This window comes from Cebus imitator, unplaced genomic scaffold, assembly GCF_001604975.1.
Source record: "Cebus imitator isolate Cc_AM_T3 unplaced genomic scaffold, Cebus_imitator-1.0 Scaffold2, whole genome shotgun sequence".
Lineage (NCBI taxonomy): Eukaryota > Metazoa > Chordata > Mammalia > Primates > Cebidae > Cebus > Cebus imitator.
The window spans coordinates 6,945,144-6,961,402 of NW_016107317.1; the positions used below are offsets into that span (position 1 = coordinate 6,945,144).

At 36.7% G+C, this 16,259-nt stretch overlaps 1 protein-coding gene across 14 annotated transcripts in view; it reads left to right on the top strand.

Annotated features, from left to right (window-relative positions):
• Positions 1–16,259, top strand: part of PLEKHA5 (pleckstrin homology domain containing A5) — a 240,820-nt gene that overhangs the window by 32,629 nt on the left and 191,932 nt on the right. The window contains exon 4 of one of the 14 annotated variants that reach the window (XM_037738512.1): positions 12,232–12,809. The exons of the other annotated variants lie outside the window; for them this stretch is intronic. Coding sequence (XP_037594440.1) covers positions 12,232–12,253 — 22 coding nt within the window. The 3' untranslated portion in view covers positions 12,254–12,809. Of the gene's footprint in view, positions 1–12,231; positions 12,810–16,259 lie in introns of those variants that run through there. 14 annotated transcript variants of the gene reach the window in all.

The following is a 16,259-nucleotide window of genomic DNA, read 5'->3' on the forward strand; positions in this document are numbered from 1 at the left end:
TATTTTTATGTTTTTTTCCCCACTCTTTACTTGCATTATTTTAAAGGAAGAGAAAATGAAATGTGCCAGTTGCCCTCACTTGTGCTCTCAGTTGCATGTTCTCCCTTCCTCCCCATAGCTTATTTGATTACTCATTGGTTCTTTACTGGAAAAACATTTCAGTAAATGTCATAAAACTTCCATCAGAATTGGACAAAATAAGTTCTCCAAAAATATTGATACCTAATTTATAAGAAAACCTTTTGGCTATTAAGAACTAACAGATTTACTAGGTAACTGCTTATTAAAACACAGAATCAATACCCTGCTCCCACCCCCTCACCGTTTCTCCACCCCGAATATTTGTGGACATCCCAACAGAATTCCATTATAATTTACAGCTTCTCAGGTGATCCCAGTGTGCAGCCAACCAAGGGTGCGAACCACCGTTTTAAACTGATTTAATGATAAAATTTTGCTCAAAGTAAAAACCAAACTTTTATAGATTTAAAATAGGTCTTTCACCTTCTAAAGTGTTGGCCATTCTTGCTGTCTAGGATTAGCAGATATCGAGATACTGATAGATTAAGAAGATACCAGTAAAACCATTTCTAGGAGCAAAAACTTTTTGGCATTGATAGAAGAGGATTTACCTATGTGTTTTGGGAAATTAACCAAGATTGAGTATGTGGATGCCAACTTCCAAACAGAACTGAGAATATTCTTTCCTCCAGGGGAAAGAAGTATAATCTTGATTATAGTCAAATTAGATGTTTCTTTTTAAAGTAGGTATCTGCAATAACTGTAATTTGATATGAAATATCTAAATTCTATTGGTGACAAATCAGAGGTACTGCTAATACATTGTGGCTTGTTGTAGATATCTGTAATGGAAGGAAATGCTAAATTTTAATTAGGGAATAGTGAAGATAAAGGAAAATTTATTTTCTACCCAACTTAGTGGGTTTTCTGAATTCATCTCTAGACCCCTTGATTCCTTTGGATTTCATTATGTATGTTAAGGGTTGTCTTCATCTAAAACTTGTTTATTTCAGCATATAGAAGAGATTACATTGAAATAATATGCCTTCCCCAATAAAATATACCTGTAAATATAGAAGGCAGGCAAAGACTGTCATATGTATTAAATTTTTAAGAATTTTTAGGGTTCAGTCAGAAGCTGTTTTGCACATTGACAAATATTTATTGGGTGCTTTCTATGCTAGGTACGATCTAGCTTATTTTACATACATCGTCTAATTTTAGATATTTTCTATTTTATGGGTTGTATTTACCTTCTGCCCTTTAAAAAAGACATGTGAAATGGTTGACAAATTAAAGCACTATGAAAATAAGATATGAATGAAATTAGCAGTAAGTTAGCCTAAAAAAAAAAAAAAAAAAAAAAATGGCAGAGAGCCTGTTGTCCGATACAGGGACAAGCCATCTTTCTTTTTAATGAACTTCAGCAACTTTACTGAACAAAGATAACCTAATGAACATTAAATTGATATAGAACAAGTCATTTAATCTCCCTGCCTCTCAGTTTCCTCATAGACTCTGGCAGCTAAGTGCCCTGTCTACGTCAGAGAATTATTGTCAGGACTAATGAGACAATGAAAGTAAAATCTAAAAGTGGTATAATTATGGGTGTTGATGGTGGTGGTAGAAAGTAACTCATAATATTTAAAGTGTGTGAGGTGTGGCTAACACGACTAAATCTAATAATTTTACAATAGGCTAGGACTCTATAAGACTAATCTAGTGTCTTTGTTTTATGCAGAGAAAAAAACCTAATATTTATTTGGTGCCTTGTAAGTATCAAGAAACATTGCTGGCTCTTCTTATTATTGTCTCCTTTAATACTTAAAGGATATATTGTCTCCTTTAATACTTTTAAAATCATTTGACAAAGGCAGGTATTGTAAATTCTCCCTGCCCCTTTTTAAGCAGGTGAGAAACCCAAGACACAAAAAAAGTAGCTAGTCCAACATCATGGCTAGTTAACCATGATCCAGAATTTGAATCCACTTTCATTTAATCTTTTCTGCCATACTGTAGAGGCTATTTTGTCTGAGATAAGGGTTATGTACCTTCAAATGTTATCTCTGCTGTTCATCACTGATGAGTTTCAGTGTCCTGGAAAACTATGTTTAACTTCTTATTTGTGTTTTTATTACAAGTTTTTCAGTATGGGCTTTCCATCTGTCTTCTCTTTCATGTTCTCTTGGGAAAAATAAAGTTATTCATTTGGGGCTGTTACAAATTTCAAATTTCCTGATTTCACCTGAATCATCAGTAAATACTCAAAGGCTCTTTAAATGGACCCTAACCCCCAACCACCTCTGTAGAGGTTATCCAGCCACACCCTTCTCTCTCAATAGAGAAAAGTTGGCTGACAAGAATGTTCTTTCTCCAAATTTTCCCTTCTACCAACCAAACTAGGAATTGTATTCCATTTTTACTTTGATTCTTTCTGTTTGAAGGAGTGACCATTATTTTTCTCTCTCAAGAAATTCTTCTTCCCCTCCTCACTTATTGATTTCCACCTCGCAGCCAGTGCTCTTTAGGATGTTTTTTAGGTAACACTCATTTCACTTTATTTCTTCAAATCAGAAAACTTGCTTAAGCCATTCCTTTTCTGAAAAGACTTCTTTTAACTTGCCCTCATTTTTGATATTTTCCCCACTTCTTTCTCTCCAGATTATTTGTTTGTTTGTTTGTTTGAGATGGAGTCTCTCTCTGTTGCCCAGACCGGAGTACAGTGGTGCGATCTCTGCTCACTGCAACCTCCGCCTCCCAGGTTTAAGTGATTCTCGTGCCTCAACCTCCTGAGTAGCTGGGATTACAGGTGTGTGTCACTGCAGCCAGGTAATTTTTGTATTTTCAGTAGAGACGGGGTTTCACCAGGTTGGCCAAGCTGGTCTCAAACTCCTGACCTCAAGTGATCCACCTGTGTCAGCCTCCCAAAGTGTTGGGATTACAGGCGTGAGCCACTGCACCTGTCCTTTCCAGAATATTTTTTAATAGCCAGATTCACTGACTCCTTTTGAATGTAGCTATATTAATCTTTCTAATATTAAAGATAAACATTATATTAATCTTTCTTTCTTGGCACCATTGCCCACCCTTTAAAATCCGTTTCTTTACCTGGCTCAGCACTGCTCTCAATGGAATCTCTCCATGCTTCCCTGAGGGCAACTCAGTCTTGTCCCTTGGCTCATCTTCTACCTTAGATGCTGGCGGCTTTGCTTGCTTATATCTTTCATGTATGCTTATTCTTGATATCTGTTCTCCCTTAGTGGCCTTGTTCTCTCAATATATGTTATCCACAGCCACAGTTGAAACCTCTAAAGTTTTATCTCTGGCTGTCTTCTTTCCCCAGCTTCAAACCCTTTTTTCCATTTCTACCTATGGATGTCACAGACTTTTATCAATTGAAGATATTCCAAAGTAAACACATTCTTTTCTCCCTGCCCTTTTTCCTCACCTCAAATCCTCCATTTTCCTTGTGTTTTTCTCCTCAAAAGCAGCCAACCAACTAACTTCAACAAACCTCAGCAAACCAACTGACCTCCCGAAAATAAAGCAGCAGCAGTGAAAATACCCTGCTCTGTCTTTCATGAAGACCCCAGTCTTTGGGACACTCACCCACTCAAATTATGCAGAAAACCTTAAGGGTTATAGTTTTGGAGCTGCTGAAAATTCCTTTTCCTGCTGGGGTAGAGATGACAGTCCCACCGGTGAATATATTGCAGGTCTTCAAAGAAGTGCTATGTGATGTTTGGTTTCCCAATTTAGTAGTCTATAAACGGCTTTGTAAGAAACACACACTGTCTCATGATCACAGCACTATTTATGTCAAGCTTACACACATGCATCATTATGCCTGATGCTCAGTAAACATTTGTTATTTTATTTAGACACCTAGGATATAAGTACCTTACCTCTTCTTTTTACTCTAGTTTTTTGTTTTTTTTTTTTTTTTTTTTTTTTTTTTTTTTTTTTGTATCAAAATAATCTTTTTTCTGGATAGGAACTTTTTATGTTATAGCCTCCTGGACATCATTTTACAGGTTTTTAGAGAGTGTTTATTTAATCAGTTTTAAATTGGCAGTGATAAGATCTTTGACATTCAGAGGTGAGGTCTGAGTTACAGAAAAGAGTTAAACTAGAAACCTGTAATACCTGTTCAACCTGTGCTTTAACCAAGACTGAGAAGTTTCTCTGTAGGATCCACTTTAGGGAACTTCCTACACTTAGTAGTTTGTACTATCATTTAGCCTCTAAAACCTGTATTTTGATCAAACGTTCTAATGCACAGTTATTTAACGAACAGTTTTGAAGAGGGTTCGTAAAAGGGAAAGCACAGTAAGTCCTCACTTAATGTTGTCAGTAGGGTCTTGGAAACTTCAACTGTAAGTAAAAGGACATTCAGCAAGTCCTTGAACCTTGTTTTCTTCCTTGTCATTGTGTTACAAGGTTGATGGAAAAAAACATGGTTTCATTGTATTTCATTTCATTTTATAGACGGCAACTGAGGCAAAAAGGAGGCAGTCACTGCACAAGGTCAGACAGGCAGTAAGTGGTAGAGTTGGGATCTGGCTCCCAAGTCCCTGTTCTTCAGCTACATTATGCTGCCTCTCATAATGTTCTTTTTTTCAATAAACTGTGTGTGTGGGCTTCTAAAATAGTAACAGTTCTTTACATAAAAGGGGAAAAAAAGTCTTAAATTAGAGCAGGGTTGAAGAAAGTTCAACTTAAACTTAACACTTGACTGAATTTTATCTGGCTTATTCCATATAGTATTGACCTCATCATGCTTCTAAATGTCTTGCATCTAATGTTATGTAACTAAATCAAAAGCCAGCAGTGTTACTTCATTACCTCTGCTTTTGCCTCTTTATTTATTTATTTTTTAATGTTTGTGGCTGTCTTTTCCTGGGTGGGCCCTATGTGCCCATACTCATCTTTCACACATTATTGATTATCACACCTAAGTGATCTGCCACATCCCAGATTTGTCCTTTTATACCTTACCTGACTAGTGGCTGTGATCCAGGAATTTTCCTCCCTGGCACCTATGCAATGATGAGTGGGTCCCAGCTGTCGAGAAGTTCCAGATCATGATTTCTCTAGTCTCTGCAATTTACTAGTTAAGTATCAGTTTTCCATGTTTGTAACTATAATGATGTGGATAATGATAAACTGAACTTTAAAGAAAAAAGAACCCTATGTATTTCACTTTTTTGTCCTTCTCTTTGAAAATTGTAATGACTGCGTCAACTTAAATTTATTTATTTTTCCTAATTATGTGGATCATCTGAATTTTGATTTGTCAGTCTTTGTGATTCCTGTTAATATGTAGTCTATCTTATAGTTGTTTAAGTTGAATTATCAAATTTAAACCATTGGTTTTAAAACTCCTAAGTATTATCTTTCTGCTAACAAAAACATTAAAAAAATTAAAGAGGTCACTAGGCATATATTCATCGAGACAGATAGTAACTACTCCCTGTAGACTTAACACTTCATTAACAAACTAATACTCTTCACACACCCATGCCCCACCTTTTCCACCTCATTATTTACCCAGTGTATCTGTTTAGGATTGTTTTTCTTTTTGCAATCCATACTTTGCATAGATCAGTAATGAAAACAATCTCCAGGGTAGCCTTGGCGCAGTAGTCTGATCTCAGTTTGTTCTGGGAGCTAAGAATAATCTAGCCAGAGAGCTAAAAAGAATGTCAGTTTCAAAAGGAATACTGAACATAGCCTACTTATATGATATGTAAAAGTGGCATCAGAAGCAATTGCTTATTTGAGTTAGGAACCTATGCAGAAAGAAGCCTTGATTTTAATGTTGACATCATACTTGCTAACAACACTCTGCAAGTCTTCTGGGCTTTTTTTTTTCTCTATGGAGGTATGGTTGTAGGCAGAGCTGAGATAATTTTGTGTGTGTGTGATTCTTGGTTATGCTGACAGCTTTCAGGTTTTGAAATTCTGTCTCTTACCTATTGGTTTGACCTGTGTTATTCACATTTTATCATCTCATCTCTTTCATTAATTTCATTCACTCAACCCAAAGATGATTATTTGGCCTCTACTTTGCACTAGATGGTGTGTTCTTCACTGGGCTTCCGTGTGAACATAGACATGGTCATTGTACTTATGGGTCTTCATTTTAGTGGGGCAGGTAGTCCTTAAACAGTCGTCATATAAATAAATGTAAAATTACAGCTATGATAAGCTTGGTGAAGGAGAAGAATGCAGTGTCATAAGATGTCTGCAGCAAGTTGACTACATTGAGATCCAAAGGATAAATAGGAATTATGCAGGCCAAGAAGGGAAGATAGGTCACTCTAAACATACAATAGGTTGCCAAAATCCTCTGGAGGGAGGAAACATGGCGGGCTTTAGGAACACAAATGCGTGTCTGCAATGCAAAGGACTGAGAAGTCTGGGCAGGTTGAGGCAAGTTGTACTGGGTCATGCCAAGCAGGGTCATGAAGGCCATGTTAAAGATTTTTTTCATGTTTATCGTAAGAGCAGAAGGATGCCCAGGATCATACTTCTGTTTTGGAAAGCTCATCCTGCGAGAAGAAATTAGAAGCCTGAAAGGATAAGGAAAATCAATTAGGAGGCTCTTACAAATATTATTTAAATCAGTGTTCAGTCAGAAATTGGTGCTCAGATTCATCATCTTTGTGCTTTGTATTTGGGTTTTGCCTAGAAGCTCATCTTTCCATTTGTCTTGCAAAGAACCATAAAGTCTACTTGAAAGTAAGTGAAGGTGAAAGTTACTTGAGATCCCTAGCTATCTAGCCTCCTGATCTCAGATGATCAACTGTCATTCTTAAAGAACAAGCTCAGGTGAATTGAGGTTACAAGTGCCATCTTGGTTTCTGATTATTTTGGGAGTTTTCAGTTAGATACGGTGATAGTGGTGGCAGCAGCAGCAACAGCAGAAGTGGTAATGGTAGTGATAGTAGCAGATGTACTCTTATGTCAGACACCATCTTGAGTACTGTACATACATACATTCATTTATTTCTCATACGGCCTTATGATGTGTTGCCTAGAAAGATTTATGAAATTGCATAGTGGCATGGCATGGAGGCTCATGCCTGCAATTTCAGCACTTTGGGAGGCTGAGTGGGTAGATCACTTGAGACCAGGAGTTGGAGACCAGCCTGGCCAACATGGCACAACTCTGTCTCTACTAAAAATACAAAAAAATTAGCTGGCCATGGTGGCATACACCTGTGTTCCCAGCTACTTGAGAGGCTGAGGCATGAGAATCGTTAGAACCGGGAGGCAGAAGTTGCAGTGAGCAGAGATCACACCACTGCACCCCAACCTGGGTAACAGAGCAAGAAGAAAAAAAAAAGAAAAAGAAAAATTGCAAAGCACAGGTTGAATTCAGACAGTTTAGTTCTAGTTTACAAGCTCTTAACCATTCCTGTAAGTGGTGAAAGGTCTAAAATGTCAGGTTAGAGAGGTTAGGTAGAACCCAAGGTCAACACCACACAGTAAGTCACAGAGGCAGGATTCCAGCCCAAGACTCTTGAGCCCAGGCTGTATTGCCAGGTGAATTACAGATACCAAGAGAATAGTTTACTTTAATTAAAGAAGGTCGGGTTGCAAATGTCTGCAACTAACTGTTAGCCTGTTTTGTAGACATTATTTTACATAACTGAGATCACATTTTATATGTAACATTGAAATCATAATATTCCATTTTAGGTTTTCACTGTAACTTACTAAACTTCCTTTAATTTTACATAAGAAAATATTGTATGCTATGAGAGTAATTAAGAGTGTGTAGTGCTTACCCACCAGAATGGCTACAATGAAAAAGATTGAAAATATAAACTGTTAGCAAGAATGTAGAGCAACTAGAACTCTCATACACTGCTAGTAGAAGTGTAAATTGGTACTAGCCTTTTCAAATACTGTTTGGTAGTATCTTCTAAAACTGAACATATGTGTGTATATATATATATATATATATATATATATATATATATATATATCCTATGACCCAATAATTCCTCTTTCAAGTAAGTACCTAACAGAAATATATATATTTACCAGAAGACATGTACAAGACTGTTCCTGGGAGCTGTATTAATAATAGGAAAACAATTGGAAATTACCCAAATGCCTGTAAGTAGTAGATAAATAAATTGTAGCATACTCACACAATGAACTACTTTTTAACAACGAGTATGAACAATCTACAACTGGATTTAACAGTATGGTTAAGTATCATAAATAGGTTTTGGTACATGTATCTTCATACCTTTTAAGATATTTTTATACACTTACAGATTTCTTTAAAAGGTAAAACTGCTGGTATCTTACTATATTATATTAGGGTGGGCCAAGCTACTGAGTATAAGCCCAAATTGTAATGGCAGAAACACAACAGAAGTTTATTTTTCACTCATGTAACAGTCTAGGATAGATATTCCAGGCTGGGGCTGGATTGGACAGCTGTTTCTATTCTATGCAGTCTTTCAGGAACTAGGGACATTATCTCCATTAGCAATCTTCAAAATGTAACTCCAAGGCCATACTTTCTGCTCATATTCTATTGCAAAGAACATAATCACATGGCCACATCATACTGTGTGGCTATGTTGAGGGGAGTGTTTGGGGTGGAAATACAGTCTACCTGCGTGCTCAGGAAGAACATACTATGATAGGCAGTAGTCTTTGGCATGCACATTATTTTTGCTGTTTTGTAATCTGTTTCTTTCTCACACATACTAGTACATTGTGACTGTCACATCAATGAATATAAATCTTATTACTGTTTTTAGTGGCAGTAGATTATTTCATCAAAAAGAAGAGATGGAATATAATTGAATATGCTTGTGTTGGTGGCTTGTGTGTTTGAATTTTTGTTATTAACAGTGCTATAGTGAACATCCTTGATAAGAAAACTGCTTTTTTTGGGTAAATTATTAGAAGTATAATTGATGGGTCAAAAGGTTTGTCCATTTTTAAGGTTTTGACACATTTTCCAAATTGGTCTCCAGATTAATCTTCAGTGTCCATTTTTGTTTGGCATTTTAGTCATTTTGAAAATTGATTTTAAATAAGGCTTTTCATTTGTATTTTGGCTGTTATTTCTTTATTGCCATAAAAGTTTTTGTTTTGATGTAGTCAGATCTTTTAACTCTCTTCGTTTTTTGGTTTCTGCCTTCAGTGTCATACTTGGATTTACCCTTAGGTTATAAAATAGCTGTTTTCCTTCTCTACATTTATGTTTTTATTTTTTATATTTAGATTTCTAGTCCTTGAAATGATTTTGCACATAGAATCTAACTTTATTTTTTGCAAAATGATTGGTTAATTGTCCCAGTAGCATTAGTGTTTAAAATGCATACATACATACATACATATGTATATATGTGTATGCATACACACACATACATACACACACACAGAGAATTGTATGAACATATACAAAACTATTCAGAACTGTTTTTATCTTTATAATTAGTGATTAGAGTGCAGTAAGGCAGAAAGTAACAGCCACTGGGTCATTTGAAGCAGAGAATCTAATTTGCATGAGGCTCTGTTTGGCTGCCATTTCATGTACTCTGTGCAGTCTCACACGGAGAAGAGTATACCTGCCCGTGTGAGTGGGTGCTGGCCAAAGCTAAAACAAATTCTTTCCATGGAAATTGAGATCATGGCGACTTCAAGTACTGTGTTTTTCTGATGTGTTGTATATCATTTTAATTTATTTAACATGTGTGACTTTTAAACTGTTAAAAATAACCAAAGTCCTTAATCCTGGCTAGACGTTTTATTAACACACATTTCTCCCTTAGTGTCTGTAACATGCATTGAGCAAGTCTGCAGGTATGTAGCAATTGTAAGGACTGTGAAAGAAGGAGCAAACCTCTTTTGCTTGCTTGCTGTGCCTTCCTTGATCAGCAGCCAGGCTTAGGTTTGGTGAACAACAGAAAGCAAAACAAACTTGGGTGCTGGACTGGTACCTGAGGATCCCATGGAACCACCCTTCTATCCTCCCAGGCTTATATTGTGTATTTGTTAAAGTTCCTTTGGTCACAAAGACAGAAACTAAGCCCTAACTTCATCAAAGTAAGCTATTTATTAAATTAGTTATTGGAAGGATTCTTGGAGAGTTTGCGGTCTTGAAGGAGTTGCTGCTCAGCTAAATGTTGGGGCAGCGCAAAGATCTGGGGCCTTGAGCCGGGAGAGCTTCTGTACTCTCTAGAGTGCTGCCGTTTGTTACAAGACAGCTGTGACAATTTCTTCAGTCATATCCCAATTCCCAAGAGAGATCATCTGATTTGCTTCATGTATAGGAGGATAGCTGCATATTTAGTAAATTAAATCATATTAATTTGCTAGTTTTAGACCGTTTTTCTCATGCTTTAACCTAATAGCATAGGCATAGTTTGTTGGGACTCTGCTATGAGTCATGTGATGAGTTAAGAGAATTTCGAGGTGGTAAGCCTCCCCACTTCATGCCTCCTACATGGCCCTTTGATCTTCTCGACTCTGCGGATCTTGATTTCATCATATTCCTTTACATTTTTCTACATGCCCTCCACCCCCCTCACCGAAAGCCCCCCCCACAACTGTGGATCAGACTCCCTATCCAGGGAAGCCAAATGCTGCTGGGGAGAATGACACACCACTTGATATTTCACTCTTTGGCTGGAGGTTTTCGTAGCCCCCTCAACTTTCCATAAGGCACCCTATGGTAGTATGTGAATCAGTTTAGTTTCTGTTAGTTGATGATTCCATATTTAATCTCAGGCTGTATTACTGTTCTAGTCTAAAAGTGTGATATGTGCATCAGTTAGTAGAGAGACTAAAACTACTTCATACTGGTTGAGAGCTTCCATTTGTTCTTATCTCCATCCTGTTACCAGAAGGAGTTCTTGATTACTTTCAGAACATAGATTTCAAGTCATAAAGCCATATGTTTTAAGGAGAGATAAGCTTCAGACTGGCTTTAGGATTTAAGCTATTCTTAGATTATCAGAGGGAACCACCTTCTGGCTGCCATTTTGCTGTATTTCTTTTGAGGTATTCTCTTTGGTGGACTTGACAGTTTTGGAGATTTACTTTTTTTGAAATTCTGTTTTTGGATTCAGTCAGTGGGGAAAACATTATGTTTTATATATAAGTAGGCTATTTTAATACAAAATAAAACTTCAGAGTTTGTATAACCAAAGTGAATTGTATCTTATTTATGCCACAGATGAAACAAATCATTTGTGGCCTATACATTTGTAGAAACCACAAGACCTCAATTTGAAGGCAGTTTATTGCAGTGATTTTAAAAACAAAAGTGCTCTAGCAGTTACTTGTGAGTAGAAGAAACAAAATTTGATACTATTAATAATATTTTTGCCTATGTTTGAATATTAAATTCATTTAAAATTCTGCAACTTCCCATGCATTCTCCCTTCCCATATATGCACCTGCAACACACACGTACACATTCTGATTTTCATAATGCTTTACTACAAATAATAACAGCAATAAGAAAGGGCTCTTCAAATGAACGTAATAGTAATGGATAGGATGGAATTGTAAGATTCCTTCTAAGAATGTGTTATAGTCAGAAACACAGTAAAAGGTAAATGAATAATGATGAAATAATGAGTCAGTGTGCTGGAGGTAATGGCAAAGTGAAAAGAGCTGGGCATTGGAGTCATCAAGAATTAGCTTCGAATTCCAGCCCTGATTCTATCCATATAACCTCTGAGTTTCTGCCTCTTCTTCTGTAAACTAAGCTAATTTTTGACGGGGTTTCACCGTGTTGGCCAGGATGGTCTCAATCTCCTGACCTCATGAGCCACTGCACTTAGTCAGATGATTTTATAATTAACTAACTTATTATTCTTCATTTCTGGAGACCGCATACTTTTTTGAAACTTGCTGTCTTTTCTTAACATACTTTGGTTCGTAGTAAGCAGCCCGCCTGGCTGGGAGGGTAGGGTAGTTGAATTACTTGGGAGGATAACTGTGTCACAGCCCCTACATTTATAAAACCACAGTTGTAAAACTCTTGTGTATAGCTGTAATCTGTTACCATTGTGTCTTTTGGTGTTTGACTAATAAGAGAATTGTAAGAAGTTTATAAAATATTTAGTCAAGTGAAAACTTTTCTGCAGTTTGGTATGTAGAATGAGAATAGTAATTAATTGTGATAGTGATATTTCTCCTTGCTTTTCCTTTCCCCTACTTCAGAAAAAAACCCCAGAGACCTTGACTTGACCTACAGTAGGGGCATACCACAGAGAAACTGGTTTATTTATAGCTTGGGGATTGTGATGTCAAGTTATTCCTGAAACGACTGTGATAGTTAAGAAGAAATCAATTGAGAGAGGCAGTGAGCATTTACATTCTGTGACAAGACTTTGATGAGAAGACTGAGGAAGATGAAGATAATCAGTTTCTTCAACTGCCTCTGGGAAGATTTTACTTTTTCTTTTAATATAAAAATGAAGAGACACTCAATATCAGCTGTGGGTTGTAGCGATACCCTGTAAAAAATAGCTACCTGTAAATACAGATTTACCAAGCTTAAGGAAGCTTGATTTAGCTATTCTAAAATTTATGCGAATTTATTTATATTGATAAACAATTTTAATTAAAAAACATTTTGTGTGTGTGAGACAGAGTTACGCTCTGTTGCCCAGGCTCAAGTGCAGTAGCACTACCTCCACAGAGATGGGGATTCCGCCAAGTTGGCCAGGCCAGTCTTTGAACTACTGACCTCAAATACTCAGCCTACCTTAGCCTCCCAGAGTGCTGAGATTACAGGCATGAGCCACCATGTCTGGCCCTTTAAAATGTTTTAAAACTCTTGCAGTTTTTTAAAACTCTTGACTGTTGTAATAACAGCTTAAAACACAAACACATTGCACAACTATATGAAAATATTTTCTTTCTTTATATCTTTATTCTATGTGGTTTTTATATTAAACTTTTTTTTTTTAGCTTTTTAAACTTTTTTTGTTAAAAGCTAAGGCACAAACACACACATTAGCCCAGGCGTACACAGGGTCAGGATCACCAGTATCACTGTCTTCCACCTCCACATCTTGTCCTACTGGAAGGTCTTCAGGGGCGGTAACACTCATGGAGCTGTCATCTCTTGTGATAACAGTGCTTTCTGGAATGACCTGCCTGAGGCTGTTTACAGTTAACTTTTTAAAAGTAAAAATAGAAGTAGTACACTCTGAAATAATAAAAAGTATAGTTTGGTAAATACATAAGCCATTAACAGTCATTACCCAGTATTATGTTCTGTACGTAATCATACATGTTATACTTTTATATGATTGGCAGCACAAGAGGTTTGCATCAGCATCACTGCAAACAGTTGAGTGATGTATTGTGGTATGATATTATGATGGCTACAACTTAACTAGGTGATAGGAATTTTTCTGCACCATTATAATCTTAAGGAATTACTGTTATCTATGCTGTCTGTGGTTGACCAAAATGTCATTATGTGGTTCATGACTGTATTTGCAGATCATATATCTGGCAAAGAAATTGTATCCAAACAACATAAAGAACTCTCAAAACTCAGCAATAAGAAAACAAACAACCCAGGGTGTAAAAGATTTGAGCAGTCACTTCACCAAGAAGATGTAAAGATATACAGATTGCAAATACATACTTAGAAAATCTGCTTAACATCAGTAGTCATTAGGGAAATGCAAATTAAAATCACAGTTATGTACATTGCATACCTATTAGAATGGTTCAAAACAAAACAATGGAGACAACTGTTTGCTTGGTTAAGTGCTTATCATTTACCAGACACAGTTCCCTTATGTATACTAACTCATTTGATCTTTTACAGTAACCCTTAAGATAGCGCCATCATTATTCATATTTTCAGACGATGCACCTGAAGCACAGATAAGTCAAATTGGCTACAGTCACATGGCTAGAAAATGGCAGAGCCAGGAAAATATCACAGAATTTCATGAACAATATATTTATTACTGTCTACCATATTCAGTGTGTCATGTGCTTTTGGGGTGTTAAAGCAGTGGTGGTGGTCATTCCCTTTGTGTCTTGGTTATGTTTTGCACCTGGGCAATAGAATGGGAAAGATTTTTTTTTTAAAGAAAATTGCTACTGATTTCCCTTTCTTATATGCATACACCATACACATAAAATTTTGCCATCTGTTTATGAAAAAATACAGTTCTAATTTCTTTGTGTTGCCAGTTTTCAATCTCTGCCCATCAGAATAGTAAAGAAGGGATTCTCCAAAAAAGATGTGCCCCATTCTTGGAGCCAGACACAGTTGAGGGTGGGGAGAGAACCAGTGCTAGCTGGGAGCAGTGCTTTTTTTTATCCCCCCCCCACCCCGGCACAACACCCAGACGCAGTAATGATATGGTACTAATGCTTTTTATTAGCAGTAAGACCTCAAAGATTCTCAAATCACTCACATTTGAAGTTGTCATTGTCCCACAAATTTCTTTGGCTCCAGGAAACATGACACAGAGGACGAATACAGCCTAGGGGATAGCGTAAGCCGTCATGTTTGATTTATTGTAATTAACCTTACCATTTAGAAATATATCATGTATTTTTATACTTTGAGGATTTGAATTTGGTCATGTCTCATTGGAATAATAGTGGCCTAGATCATGATAGTAGTGATAAAAAATTAGGAGCCACCATCAAAAATCAAACATTAGGTTTTAAGTATTGGAATTAGGAGGTTTTTACCTTTCAGTTCTCATAGACTGAAGCTACTGTTGCTATAGCAATGATTTTCCACCTACATATAATTTGTGTTTGAGACAATTTTTTCTTAAACACATTTTTAAAACTATAAAGTGAATAAGCGCAGGCATCGTAGCACAGAAGTAATTCTTCAGATGGGAGAAAAGTAATTTGTTTTTGAAAATATGAGTAGAACCATGAAAACCCAACTACAAATCTAATTTTATTTTAAGATGTATCTCGTTTAATACAAGATTTGAAAAATTAAAACAATATAAGTGCCTGTAAGGGGCATGTTATTACTCTGGCAACAAGGAGCTTTTAATAGCAGTGGGCTTTTAAATAGGTTTAGTTTTTTTTGTAGTTGTTTCTGCTAAATTGCTCATAAAATGATTATCAGAAAATCACACTGGAGGTGGTAAGTTAATTCTTTAAATATGTTCAGGATATGTGTACATTTCTCCAAGTTTCTAATATACTGAGGATTTAAAAAGCAAACATGGATAGTATAATGTTGCTAATCTTTTTACAATATGATTTGAGTCTTATTTTTAACATATACTTAAATGTGATTATATTTATTATTTTTTGCTTCATAATAATCAGTTACTTCATTTTGTCCTATAGTTGTTTCATGCTCTAAGAAAAATGTTCTAAGTTCTTAGAGTCATGGGATTTATACTTAGAAGTAGGCCTAGGGGCCATTCTGCCCAGCTTTTACATTTTCTTGACTGAGGAGCTGATACTTTGAGGGCTAAGGTGACACCTAGGTCATTTGGCTTATTGAAGCAGAGCTGAGATCAGAATTAGATTTAACCTGGGCCAGGAGCTGCAGTGGCTCAGGCCAGTTGTCCTGGCACTTGAGGAAGGGAGGCTGTGTTTCGAGATCAGCCTGGGCAACATAAGAACCTCTTATTAATGAAAAAAAGAAAAAAAAAGATTTACCCTGGGTCTTTTATTATTTACATGATGCTCTGTCTTTGTTAGCCTCTTCCATACTAGAGGGCCACTTAGTTGTATTTTTATCTGTACAATAGATTTATGCATATAAACATAAATCTCCATTTGGTCATCTCTGTTGTATTTAGATGAATAAGTTCAAGAATTCTAAACAAGGAATTTATGCAACACAGGGAAACTACAGCCAGTCTTCAAAATTGTTTTGTAGTGACAGAAATTTTATTTGCATATGTAGCATTTTAAATTATTTGATTCCCATGAAGAAAATAATAAGCAAACTAATGGCCGGGCGCGGTGGCTCAAGCCTGTAATCCCAGCACTTTGGGAGGCCAAGGCGGGTGGATAACGACGTCAAGAGATCGAGACCATCCTGGTCAACATGGTGAAACCCCGTCTCTAATAAAAATACAAAAAATTAGCTGGGCATGGTGGCGCGTGCCTGTAATCCCAGCTACTTAGGAGGTTGAGGCAGGAGAATTGCCTGAACCCAGGAGGCGGAGGTTGCGGTGAGCCAAGATCGTGCCATTGCACTCCAGCCTGGGCAACAAGAGCGAAACTCC